At 48.6% G+C, this 13,684-nt stretch overlaps 1 protein-coding gene across 3 annotated transcripts in view; it reads right to left on the minus strand.

Moving 5' to 3' along the window:
• The window catches only part of TSPAN32 (tetraspanin 32), a 40,804-nt gene that overhangs the window by 19,566 nt on the left and 7,554 nt on the right, over positions 1–13,684 (minus strand). The window contains exons 2-6 of one of the 3 annotated variants that reach the window (XM_086891716.1): positions 11,563–11,849; positions 10,646–10,727; positions 9,422–9,536; positions 8,017–8,114; positions 980–1,054 (exon numbers count right to left, since the gene is read on the minus strand). In XM_086891716.1, coding sequence (XP_086747842.1) covers positions 980–1,054; positions 8,017–8,114; positions 9,422–9,536; positions 10,646–10,708 — 351 coding nt within the window. In that variant the 5' untranslated portion in view covers positions 10,709–10,727; positions 11,563–11,849. Of the gene's footprint in view, positions 1–979; positions 1,055–8,016; positions 8,115–9,421; positions 9,537–10,645; positions 10,728–11,562; positions 11,850–13,565; positions 13,645–13,684 lie in introns of those variants that run through there. The other 2 variants (XM_023929013.2, XM_086891717.1) reach the window with 2 other exon arrangements.

Raw genomic sequence — 13,684 nt, forward strand, 5'->3', positions numbered from 1 at the left:
TTCAGAAGGACTGGGTTTTAATTTATGCACAGGATGCTGAACCATTATAGGACAGGGCTCCTTGTGCCTGCAAAAGCAATTGCCACAGTCCTAGTATGGACTGAGTCTCTGGGATTTGAATGGAGTTGTGCTCCTCCATCACATAAGGAAATCTCAAGGCTAACCTTCTGACACTTCAGACTGGTCTTTGATCACCCCCTGTATATGTAACCTGAAAAGATGAGCTGCCAGCATCAATCCCTAATTCACTGGGATGATGTTTCACATTACATTAAATTTTGTATTCTTTAGGGGCAGGGATGCAAAAAGGGGAATAAAGATGGACTTACTCAGTACCATGCATTTCCCACACCACCCATCTACCGCTGGGCTAACAATTCAAACCCCAACTTTCTTCCAAATTCAGCCTCCTATAATCTTCTCTTTCTGGTCCAGCATGATAGTGACCCAAAACACCATTTTCCACTCTTGTCTTTTTCATGTACCACTGCTGCATGTTAATCAACACCTCTCCTGGGTGTTTGTCCTGGCCACTGCCAGGAGAGTAACCTGCCACTGCCTTCGAATAGAGGCTCCCAATTGATGTTAGCAGGAATTAGAACCAGCTGGAAATTACTCTGTAAAAGTCATGCATCTCATTTAAAACAAAACAAAACAAAACAAAGCAAACATCCCCTAAGAAAAAAAAAAATAAATTCCAAAGCTACAGAGACTTGAATTTTGTTTTGCCTTCAGCACAAAGCATTTTCCCTGCATGAGGTTTTCCATGGGCTTCTCCCTTCAGATGATCCCACTGAAGAGGCAGCTGATGAAGGTGACCCTGTTCTTCCAAAGGACGGATGCAACAGAGCATGGATCTGATAGACCTCAGTATGGATGGCTTAATTAACACCAGATGTCCCTTTTATGGGAGAAATAGTTGCTAGCAAAAAAATCTCTGATGAGATGCTGGTGGTATTTCCTAGGAGCCAACACTTACCTCTGTGCTGTGTGTGTATCTCCAGCAGGCAGCTGGGATCAATCCACAAAAGGCCAAAGCAAAACAGAAAAATCCCTGAGGATAAAGAGGAAAAATACCAACAGTTACAGCCTAGGGAGAAAAATACCCATTTGCAAACACAACCAGGACATATTTAATGTGCTTCTTTGAGCAAGTTTCATTAAAGTTTAAACATTGCCTCTTTTAATATTCCTCATAATGTCAGTTACCTAAAAGAAATTAGATGGACAATAATGTGGTTCTCCATCAGGAGCCCTCAAATTACACTGTGGCAAATTGAAGAGTTTGACCAAAAGACCAGGCAGCTTTCTGCAGTGCAGTTATTCTATTCTGCCCAAATTCCTCTTGGACAAAGAAAAGGAGGTAAAAACCATTACATTTACAGTATGCTTCCCTTCTGCTGCAGGACTGTGCTCCAGAATGGCATTTCCTTACTCACAGGATTCAACCTCCAGCATTTAAAACTTGGCTATTGGCATCAAAGAGGGGAAAAACCCACATGAATAGTCCATAAAGAAGCAAATAACTAGGATAGAGATAGAAATCAACCTGCTCTGGAAGAGGAGCTGGACTTACCCTACGAGCAAGGTGGCAGCTGCACAGCCAAGCTGCCTTCCTTAGATCAGCACCATCCTAGTTAGACAACAGGATGACACAAATATAATCAAGGGCAGAAACTGACCCTGAAATGTCTAAACAGTAACAGCAACAATGCAGGACATGGCTTGACTTTTGTCTTCTTCCCTAGGCTTGCAGAGCTGGAAGTTACATGTTTTGTGTTTTTATTTGAACAAATCTGGACCAAAAAACCCACACACCCTGATATAAAAAGCACTCTCCTGCTGTGACAGCTGGACCAAATGATCTTGTTCACATTAAAAAAAAAAAAAAAAAAAAGGAAGGGAAAAGTGCCTGCAAAGCATTTGAAGGCTAAATGGGCTCATCCAACATGGATCCACATCTTAGTCTTGGAATGACAAAAGATGATGAATAAGCATTGGTTGAAATGAATGCCCTTACAAGTTTTTCCACAAAACTGTGCCTCTTTCAACACAACACTATGTAGGAAACTTACCCAGATGACTGCACCTCATTTTGATTGCTAACTTTTTTCTATGACTGTTTTCATTGTATTATATAGCTGAAATAACTTGAAAAAAGTTTAAATCTTCAATGACATTTTACCAAATTCAAGCTTAGGAGAGGAAGAAGAACATTATATCTTTTAAGCAATTTTTTTTGTGAAGGAGAACTGGTAGAAGCAGTTTCAAAAAAAAAAGCTCCAAACTCATGCATAAGCAGCAAGAAAGGAAAATATTCAAGTCCTGGAAATGAAAGTGAATATGCCAGTAAAACCCTTTTTCTGGCTCTTGTCCATCTGCTCTGTTTCTCTGCCCTGCCTGGGGACTTTGCTCCTGGAACAAGACTGCCACTGGTATTCAGCGCTTTTTTTGGGGGCTGCCTTGTTTCGGGCTCTGCATCAGACACTAGGGAAAACCCTGGTACAGCTCTTACGAAAAATCTTAAATTATGTATGTCCAGTCTCTCCTTTCATTTATTTTTTTGGCAGCTGCCTGGCCATATAGCTGATGAGATCACTGGTTGCCTTGCTAGGAGCTAAAATGAGATTACCCAAGACCCTAAAGAAGATCAGAGGAAAAATCTGATCAAACACTGACATGACAAGGTAGTTAAAAGTCAGGAAGATGTGAAAGAGCTCACAGGGCAAGATATCTCAGACCAAAACCCAGCTGGAGTGGGGGGTTCAACCCTGCAGGTACAGCACAAACTGGAAGGAGGAGGTGAAGTTACACAGGCATGTCAGGTTGCTCCTCAATAGGACCACACCCTGCATTTTGCACTGCCTCCAACTTCCCCACCAAACGAACAGCATTTTCACCAAAATCAAGTTCAAATAGAAGAACATTTTTTAAAAAAAAGACAGGTAGAAAAACCAGCAATGTGACCACTCTTCTTTCTGCATATCATTCCATTAAAGTTATAATTCAGATGACCCACCATGAACCCAGAGAGCATGAACAGCAGGATGCCAGCGACAACCCTGATTTCTCCCCCTGTGCTCTCCCTTCCTATCCCCACCAGCTCCAGCACTTACATCTCTCTGGGGCCAAAACCCCCAGCAGACAAAAATCCTCCTTCTCATCTTCCCTTCCTCAGCTCCACCCCACATCTCAGTCCTTCAGCATCAGCTCTCCCTTTATTTCTGTCTGGTTTCTCTGGGAATACCAAGACGCAGCCCTTTGGGAAGCTTCTCCTCTATCCAGTCGGTGCACAGCAATTACATGGCTTCGAGAACAGCTTATAAATGAATTATAGCCTGCTTTTTCCCTTCCCAGCCAAGAGGCTTTTGGAAGAGCAACTTTCTAATTACATTAGAAGACATTTGGAGGAAAAAAGAAAAAGGCAATGTGCAGTTTGCATACAAAATGTGGAAGGGTTGAGGCTGGTTCACCATCTCTCAGACCCTTGGAGCTCCTCGGAGCCAGCCACAGGCTGCTGCCTGTTCCCTTTGCAAGAGCCACATCAGCCCTGTGGAGAGCTGTCACCAGGCAGACATCAGTTACTCTTTTATGAATGACCTTGCTTCCATCCTTGCTGCAAGGAACAACTTCTCTTTGACAGACTTGGTAGAATCCGCAGGAACAGCACCCTGTTCTGTTAGCTGGTGTTTCTTTTAATTCACCTTTCTGATGCTTCCCCTTTGGTGAAGGGGGTCAGCTTTGGATGAGGGAGGTGTGCTTTAACTCAGACTGTGCTCTCTAGCTGTGTTTTGCCAAACTCCCACAGTTCCAGGGAAGGAGCTGACCTCTGCTCTGCTCTGCTCCAGATGCTTTTTGGTGCTGCTGTGGTCATTGCAAAGGCCAGCTCCCTGCCAGACCACAGAGCCCAGGGGCAAGGAAAGGGGGGAAAACTTCAGGTGGCATCCATCAGGTTGTGTCCCTCCCTGCCTGACCCAGTTCATCTAAAAGCACACAACGTGTTTGCCCTTCCACAGAGCTAACATGAGTCAGTGACATCAGTCCCAAAGAGGAACCTGTCCTCAGCACCAGCTCTGCCACTGGCACACAGACACATCACTCAGAATTGCACCATGGGGGAGAGCACAGGAGGCAGCTTAAATTAGAAAGGAAGATGCTGAAGTGTGCTGCGGTGATATTAAGGGCCCTATACACGCTGGCCTACACCTGGGTATAATAAAGCAAACAGCTCTGTGTGCTGGCCCTACTAGCTCATCAATCTTGATGAAAAACTGGGTTATATTGGGCATTCACTGAGGCTTTTTCCACTGAATTTTTTTTGGAACATCTGCTCCATCCTGAACACAAATTTTCCTCTATACTAGTCAGGTTTTAGACTGTAAAGTTCAGATGGGAGAATTTCAGCTGGGATATTATGGTTGGCATGTTGGTCCCTGTTTTTTCTTTCCCTTTTTCTGCCTGACCAGGTAACAACACATGATGCTTTAAACCTCACCAGTACCAGAGTCTTTCCTTTGTGCAAACAGCACTAACAGCTGTTTTCCTTCCTTTTCCTCCCCTTCAATAGCGACATGGCCTCCAGGGGCTGTGAGAGCTGTGGGATATTTACATTGAGGACTGACTGCATGATGGGCCATAGATCACCAGAAAGCATAATTTGCCTGAGCTAGAAGAGACTCAATAAGCTTGTTGCTATTCTCCCTGCTCAAGAGGAGCTTTAGGTGTAAAATTTCTGATTTTTAGAACATAATTTTTTATCCTTAAGTTCTCAAATACTTTCTCGGAACCAGATTCCTCATAAGCAGCACCGGATGCACAGTGGCATCTGTCTGGTCTCATGATGCTGCTAATGCAGCTAGAAGACAATCTCCTGAGACCTGTGTGCTTAAACCAGTTTGACCTGTCCTGGTTTCTAACCACTGTGCACCCATTACTGTTTTTAGAACAGCACCAGTAAGGCCTGCAAAGACCAGAGACTTCTCTGTAGGCACACAAACCTCCAGACAGCCAGGCAGCATGACAATATATAATCCAAACAGACAAGAAGATGCTCCTGTAAACCAAATCTGCATCCTTGTCAGCTTTTCCCCAGAGTGGCTGGTGTACCAAGTGAGATTGTGGTGGACCAGCCACATCGATGCAGTCATCCCCCACACATGGCTGGGTTTCCTGGACAGCCACAGATGTCAGGCTAATAGTCTGGTGTTTTCCCTCTTTGATTAAAGAGTGAATTAAATGGTCTTCTAAATAAGACACACTCTATGCAGGGAGGGAAAAGTCCTTTAAAATCAATAGCAGGGGAAGATGAAATATTCTCTCTATTGCAGAAGGAGGAAAAAAGCTCCAAGCAGCAGGGCCGATCACTCCTGTGAGCTACAGCACAGCAGGGATCAGCAGGGCTTGACAACACACTGACCAGTTTTGGAGCCCACAGGGCCAAACGCCACTCCTGCCTGCGAATACACCTCGCTGCAGCCGTCAGGGCTGGCTCTCCCTGCTTTCGCTTCCTCCTGGCAAATCAGAGATTAAATGTGTGCCTTGGGAGTGGGAACTGGGGGCAAAACAAGCAGCGAGCTAGCCTTTGGTGGAAGATACGGCTGGGAGGGAAGGGGGCAATTCATAGGAATAGGCAACGGCCGTGTGATTTAAGACGCCGATGAACTCCTTGAACGACTTGGAGCCGAGAACGCCCTTGCTAGTGGGCAGCTCTTGCGTGTCTCGCAGGGTTCCCGTTAATTCCTGAGGGCTGGGGCCGTGCCACCATCCGGCAGGGGTCAGTGAGGCTGCTCCCGCTGCGCGGCACCTCCCGGGGCGGGCGGGGAGCGGGGCCTGGGGAGCGGGGCCCGGGGGAGCGGGGCCTGGGGGAGCGGGGCCCGGGGGAGCGGGAGCGGGGCCTGGGGGAGCGGGGCCTGGAGAGCGGGGCCCGGGGGAGCGGGAGCGGGGCCTGGGGGAGCGGGGCCTGGGGGAGCGGGGCCCGGGGGAGCGGGAGCGGGCCCCGCGACGAGGGTAGAGGAGCCCGGGGAGAGGGGCCCGGGGAACGGGGCCCGGGAGCGGGAGTGGAGCCCGGGGAGCGGGAGCGGGGCGAGGGGCCCGGGGAGCGGGGCCCGGGGAGCGGGGCCCGGGGAGCGGGGCCCGGGGAGAGGGGCCCGGGGAGAGGGGCCCGGGGAGAGGGGCCCGGGGAGCGGGGACAGGGGAGCGGAGCGCGGCGCTGGAGCGGCCCCGCGCGGCTGCCGCCGGCCCTCCCGCCTCCGACCCCACGACCGGCACGGAGGCGGCGGAAAAGGAGCTTCAAGGCAGCCAAGAGACATCCCGTTATCCCTGCCGAGAGCGGCGTGCGATGAAGGTTCGTCGCCACAGCGGCGGGGAAGGCAGCTCGCACCTTTCCTCTGCTCCCCGCAAGGCAGCGACACCGTGAGCTCCCTACAAACGTGCCATCAGGGGCCCAAAATGCAGGCGGCCACATCCCCTAGAGGACCCCAACTGTGGGAGCTAAAGACAAGCCAGCAGGGTGCACTAGGAGCCACAAAAATAAATAGCCACTTTGAGGGGTCTGCCAGCCAGAAGTTGCTTTGGCAGGCAGAACTTGGCTGTGATGCCCCAAACCAGCCAGGCTGGGGGAGGTGATGGGCGGCTGGAGGAAAGGATCACCCACGTTACAATGGGAAGGGAGAGCAGCAGCACACGGCCCTTGGACAGTGCTCTTTGCACAGCAGCTCTGTCCCTTGCTATTCACTATTCACTCAGTATGTGTTGGTGCTCTTTAACAATTGCTGCAGGAAATGGCGAGTACGTTAATAGCCTGTTCTATGGAGTGGCATGCCCCAAACTATACCAAAGAGCAAGGCAACAAATAAACATTATAGAGAAGTTTGACTGTATTTTCAGGCAGTCATGACATTCTCCACTGATCTGTACATACCTATCTGTTGGTTTAGATGTGGTAATTGCAGGCACAAGTTAAAGACACTTCAGCAGAAGAGAGGGGAGTTACACATATTCTGCTTAATTCATGGGCTCTTAACTCAGGCCCCTTTGGGAATCTCAAACAGAGAAAGGAAGATGGTGTATTGAGAAGGTGAAAACATTAATTTCAGTGGCTGCTTTGCACTGAATTTTCAGGTATCAGCTTCTCATTTCTCCCATCAGTATAATTCCCCCAATTACACAGATTAAATAAATCTTTTTAAAGTTAGTGTATGACAGCAATGCAATTATTTTATATTAAGCAAGATTTCATGCTCAACAACCTACCTGTTAACTCCTGCCATTCCCATGGGAAAACACGCAGTGAGCAGCACTTTACCACTCATCCCTCCAGCTCCAAGGCTGGAAGCTGCTCTGTGCAGGCTAAGCTCTGCATGCAGGCTCTGTTTTGAAATGGAACTTAGCTCACAGTGCAGTTTACTACTGTCAGCATGCTCCAGGCCCAAACAGGCTGATGGAGAAGAGAAAGGGGGAATTTCAACTCTTATGCTACTTCTCAACCTTCTCCTTGTAGGCTGAAATTCAGGGTCCTGCCCAAATCCCCCATGCCTGCTGCTGTGCTTTGTATGGATGTTTGCAGTGAGGTAGGAAAAAGAGGGGCTAATTTTGCTATCACAAGTTATGGGAAGCATGTGAGACTCAAAATCACACTGCTAAGGTTTCCCCACACAAACCATGTTTTGACTTGATGAGGAGAAAAAAAAATACCCTGGGAATTGTCATCATCATAGTTGCTTGGCAGATAAACACCTTCCCTCTGAATGCTGCTTACACAGGACCTTGGCAAAAGAAACTAGGCACAGAATGATGCAATCCTCAGCCTGAAGAGCTCTGCAAGGTCACGCTTTTTCAAAACTGTCCCCTTGCAGCACAAAGTGGAACAACAGGACCTCCTTCCCCAGGCGTGCATTCTCCCAGCCATAAGGGAGGGAGCACTGCAGCACTCCCAACCCTCTGCACTGCACGTTGTGGGGGCCAGCCCCGGTGACAAAAAGCCCCTCCCAGCCAGTCCCTGCAGGTGTGGGTACGCACCATGGCGGTGAGGCACTGCGATTCCCGCACCGTGGCGGCGGAGCTCAGCAGGGCTGCCAGGATCAGCGTCATGCTCAGGGAGATCCCAAAGTAGAAAGCTGGAAGGAAGACAGACATGGGAGTTGTGGTCAGATGCCAGAGGCCTAGTCTGATGCTTCACCCTGAGAAGAGCCAAAACCTGCATTTTGGGGAGCTGGCCCCAAAGGGCCAGGCTGCAGAACTGAATTTTTTCTGTAATTAATTCAATACCCCCAATATGCTTTGCTATCTGTGTCTGGCAGGGCTGCAAGCCTCTGAGTGGTTCCCACAGCTCCAGCAGAGTGAAGCAGCCTAAGATGGTGTTGGTCCACCCAACAGACCAGAAGCTGCCAATTACTTCAGCATTCTGATAAGGATCCCCCCCCCAAAATGGGGGTGCTGGTGCAGCAGCTGTCCCACAACCTCTATCGGGACTCCAGCACTGCTAATCTGGTGCAACACTCACCCTCTGGTTTCCTCCTGGCTCAGGCAGGATCACAGCCAGTTCCCTGGGGCAGGGCTGAGGGACACACAGTGCTGAAAAGGGTTTTGCTAGCCTAGCCATGCTTGCATGGTAAGCTTGCATGGTAAGCGAGGTAATGCTTGCAAACAAAGCAAGTGGAAGTGTTGCTGGAGATGAGTGGCTGTGGTGGGAGAGCCTGCAAGCAGTGCTAATATATATGTGTAGGAACAGGGAAGGAATGTACCTTAGCCTCGGACTAACAGAGGTTTTACACCTGCCTTGTTAAACTGAAACTGAGAGCCAGGGTCTTGGAGACCTTTGAGAGGTCCTCCTTTGAGAGGATATGAGCGTGTTTAAGCCCAGAGTGCAGCTCAGGAGAAGCAGCAGATGCAAGTGCAGCAGTGGTGAGGAGGGTATTTTAGTATCTGGGCTATCTTTACTCCAGCCTTGTACCTGAAACTCATTTTATACTTCTCCCTTGTGAAAGCAAGAATACCACACATTTCCTCAGAAAAGCTAGAGGTGCTGCCAAGCATTTCTCCTCCCAGCCTCAATTTCCTATGTTCTGCTTCAACTCCTGTAACTCCTGTGCTTCCAGTCTTCTGCCAGTCCCAGTGCACTTTAAGTGACTGAGAAGCTCCTCCTGAGCTCTCATCATAGCACAGGGGCCCAAGAATAGAGAAACACGTGCAAATATAGAAGCACCTGAGCACCCCGTGCACCCACAGCATCCTTTGGTTATAGGCATGCAGGTCTGATATGGGGAAAGAAAGTGCCTGAGGGACTGTGTTAGTCCTGATGCATCCTCCAAAACCCAGCTCCTTCCTCCTCTTGAGATACACCTGAATCTTCTTCTATTGCTTTAAGGAATGTTGAAGCTCTGGGTATCACCAAAGGTTTCATTGGGATGTGACCACAACGTACCTGCGTGATGGATGGCCCTGTAGGCATTGCTGTCCAGGGAGATGTTGCTGATGAGGGTGAAACGGAGCCCGTAGTGGGTGACTGTGCTCAGTGTGGCAATGGAGAGCCCCAGCAGCTGGAAAAGAAGGGTTTCAGGAAGGGATTTGCAAGGCAGCAGCTCTTGCTGGGTACGCACAAAGGTTTGAGGTATATCTGGATACTCCTGAGCCCCATGCAAATGCAGACAGCCTCATCATCCAGAGACCACCACATGTACCCCAAAATGCACATAAAAGACAAACCCCAGATACTTAAAAATACTAAAACTGTTTTTCTCTCTTGCATAATGAATGCATGTAACACTGTCCAGCCCACAGTCTCTTGGCTAGTGTCTGTGGATTAAATTCCCATCACATGAAGAAAACTGAGAGGATTTACATTCTTGCAGCACACCTGTGCAGTGCCACCCCACTCTGCAGACTGTGCAGGTGTGGCTGTGAGGGCTTGCCAGCTTCAAGAGGGGTTTTGAGCAGGCGTGAAGTTCTCTGCTTTGCAATACCAGTGTCATTGCCTGCTGTTGGCTCTGTTTCCTATGGTAGAGTGCAAAGATCTGAGTCCTGTACTACTGTAAGCTGTCTGTGGTGGTTTCTGTCTCCGCAAGGTTTTGCTGTTCAGTCTGTTTCTGTCCCTCCCCTGAGAGTCCCAGTATGCCTAAGCCATGGGGTAACCACTTGCACATCACCTCTCCAGCTGACGGAGAGGGAACATTCCTGATGGCACCTGGCTCTAGGGCTGGCCTCCTTGCAGAATGACTGGTGGCAGAGCTGGGACAAAGGCACCAGCAGCAAAACTAGCTCCAAATCTAGTGTAATGATCCTAGAAAATACAAAATGTAAGCCTACTCCTAGCTCCAAAGATAGGGTTTCATCGTTTTGTGCCTTTACAATATGAAAACACAAGGCAGCTATACCTGTGTCAAACGTGACGGTGCAATCTCAACATAATCCCCACTGTGTGACATTTTCTAATAGCTTTTGCTGGAGGCTTACGGTCTCAGAGACTAAATCCATCCAAACCGTAGCACTTTGTCTAACCTAATTTGTGGCACCTTCTGATCTTTCAGACCGTGCATTACCACGTATCTTGACTCACGCCCAGCAAAATATGAAGTGCAACACCAGTTAGCTCAGATTTCTGAGAAACACCAGTCTAAAATCCTCCCAACAGCGAGAATGTGATTCTAACCATTGACAGCAGCTGTGCCTTAATGTCTCCTCTAAACGTGCTTGGTACCAATCTTCCTTTCATTTCCTCCAAGTGGCATATTCTGTTATTGGGAAGAGAGAGACACCTTACAGCCACTGCAGTCTTGGAATGTTGACATTTGGAAAAACTACAAACTTATTTCGTGGTCCAAAATAAGGTATTACCTTTTAATTACACTCTTAGCAAGCCACCAACCCTCTTTGAGCTAAATACAGATAATTGTTATTGCTGTTGTTATTATTATTAAGCTGGCAAGATTTGATGAAGTGAAAATGCAACAAGAACATACAAGTCAAAGCATCCATGAGAAGTGTTCTCTAGTTTCACCATTTCCCATCAGCTCTAACAGCAGATGTCCATAAACTCCCCTTAAATTTGCTTCAAAAGCTAACAAAAAGAGTCCCTGGAATTGATTCCCCTTTGCAGTGGCATTCCACAGGTTTCTCACACACACTTCCACCAAAGTCTCGCAGTTTCATATCCTCACTGATCCCACCTGCAGTCGACCACCCTCCCAGCATCAAGTGTGACTGCAGCATGGCCAGCCTCTCTCTTTTGCTCCAAGGAGACAGGAGCAAATACCTTTTTTGCTGAGAACTACCCATTCTGCCAGCAGCGACCTTTTCTTTCTCCTTGGAGGCAGCTGCCGAGTTGTGAAAGAGCTGCAGTGGTGTCACAGCCCTGAGAAACCAGAAGTCTGTCAGAGGAGGGGGGGCGATGCTGGTGGCCAGCGATAACCGCCCATGGTGCAATGATAACTCAGGCAGTTGGCTGTGCTTGCCCTCCACCCGCCAAAAACAGAACGTGGGAAAACCATCCCCTCTCAGAGCGGGGATGGGAAAGGCAACAGCTCACCTCAGTTCTGCAGAGATCCCCCCCCAAACCTGCCTGCTCACCATGACACAGAGGCTGGTCACCAGCAGCTGGCACTTGGTGGTCCTCATGCCGCACCTCAGTCCCATGGCAGCTTGTCCCCAGAGAGAGCTGGCAGTTGGTCCCTCCAGCTCTTGATAAAGCCTGGGTTTCCACCAAACGGAGGCATGGCCACAGCGGGGCCTCTCAGGAAGTGGAGTCCCCACCACGTGCTGATGCACCTCCTCCTGCCTGATTATTAAATCTTCTTTAGGGCAGTCACCTTCTGCACAGGCTCTCAGTCAGCTGCTGTCAGCTCCTGCGCAGCCAGCTGGGAAAGAAGGAAAGGCATACAGAAAAACAACCTTTCATAGAGGTTAGAGCAAAATTCCTTTAAAAAAAAAATTAAACTGTTCAGTCAAGAGTCAGTGTCAAAATATCCTGATTTTGACTTCCACTTGGATGCAATTTTGCTTAATAAACATTGTTGGCAACATTTTTTTATAATCTGAATAAATGATATTTTGTGAAAACGTCTAGGAAAACATTTTTTAAGAAAAACCAACAAAAAAACCCTATTGTTTAACAAAGAGATTAAACCCCCTCCCCAGACAGATCTGTGTAAGAGCCTTCTCTCCCCATGTAAAGCCACATGGCAATAACCTTTGGCTGAGCTTCTATTAGAACTTGCATTTGCAGATAAGGGAAAAAAACACATTTGGTAGTGCTTAACTCAGGAAAATGGCTATATGGACGTATAACCCCCTGCTCAGGAGACCCTCACTGTCCATGGACATTTTAACTCTTCCTTTCCCTTCTCTTAGCACTGAAGACTCCATGGACCCACGGCCACAGAAGACTCAGGTAATTCCTGGTATTCAAAACCAGCTGTTTCCTGAATGCATATTTCTTAAATCACAAAGAAGCCTCAAGAACTATCTGGCCAAAGTGAGCCTGAATGACTGAGTGGTGGTGTTCTCCACCAGACTGGTGGAGAACAGGTGTAACAGACTAATGAAAAATAAATGCACTCCCCCCAGGTGGAAAAGGGAGTAAAAAAGTAAAACCATCCCACAACACTAACTGCAGTAACAGGAAGATGACAAAGAAGGAGGAGGAGAGGAGTGAAAAAGGAAGGAAGATGCATATTGCAAAGCAAAGAGAAGAGAGAGTTGCACAAAGCCATGAGCACAGGGAAAATCATGACATGGTTTTCTGACTACATTACTAGCTTTCTTGTAAGCTTTCCTGCAGATCATCTTGGTTGCAGCCTCCCGAGACACGTGCTAAAAACAAGTGTCCCCGTGGCTCACCTGTCCCTGCCCTCATGCCCAGGATGAGACACTGAGGTACCTATGTGCAGACAGAGACCTTCCTCCTCTGGCCACCAGCTGGGATAGACAGCAGGGCAGGAGGACAGTGGGGAGAGGACAACAGGCTGGCGAGGCAGCTGATGGCAATTTCAGGAGCAGGACCCCAGGGAACAGACCAGGTGGTGAAAATGCCCTATAAGACACTGTCAGAGTTAGGATTGCATCAGAATTCAGAAATGTGGGCAGCCTATCACTTCTTCTGCTACTAGAGGACAGACGGGGGTGTTGTCACCTGCATTTTCAAGGAGGAGGATCCGTGGTACAAAGACAACGGAGCTGGCCCACCGGTGGAGTTACAGGTTAAATATGAAAGGGCTGAGAGGAAGAATGAGCCCAGCTCTGTAACACCAAGCCGCGTCAGCCCAGCCACGACCGACAGCCACCAAGCCCTGTCACCTGCCCTGAGCACACCCGGAGCCTGTTTCACAGCGGCTGACAGGGAAAATATCATGGAGCCCATCTCCCTTTCCCCCTAGATCCCATTTCCTTCCCCAATCCTAAACACCTGCCGCCGCAGAGACCTGTGCCAAGCCAAGTCTCACACTAGAGGTCCCCACAGGCCAGCAGAACCCTTTCCCGAAGGGCGGGATGATCGATGTGGGCTCTCTGAAGGGCATTTCCCTCCCCAGTTCCATAAAAGTCTCCTCAGTTCCTGTAGAAAACTCACACCTCACCTCAGGTACACCTGAGAGGTCCCAAAATCGTTATCTATGTGCCTTGCAAGGACTGCTAGTCTCCCCACGAAATATGTCCTACCTCCTTTGTCTCCAGCCATAAAAACAGGTACCTTCAC

Source organism: Cyanistes caeruleus, chromosome 6 (assembly GCF_971803275.1).
Source record: "Cyanistes caeruleus chromosome 6, bCyaCae1.hap1.1, whole genome shotgun sequence".
NCBI classification, from domain to species: Eukaryota; Metazoa; Chordata; class Aves; order Passeriformes; family Paridae; genus Cyanistes; species Cyanistes caeruleus.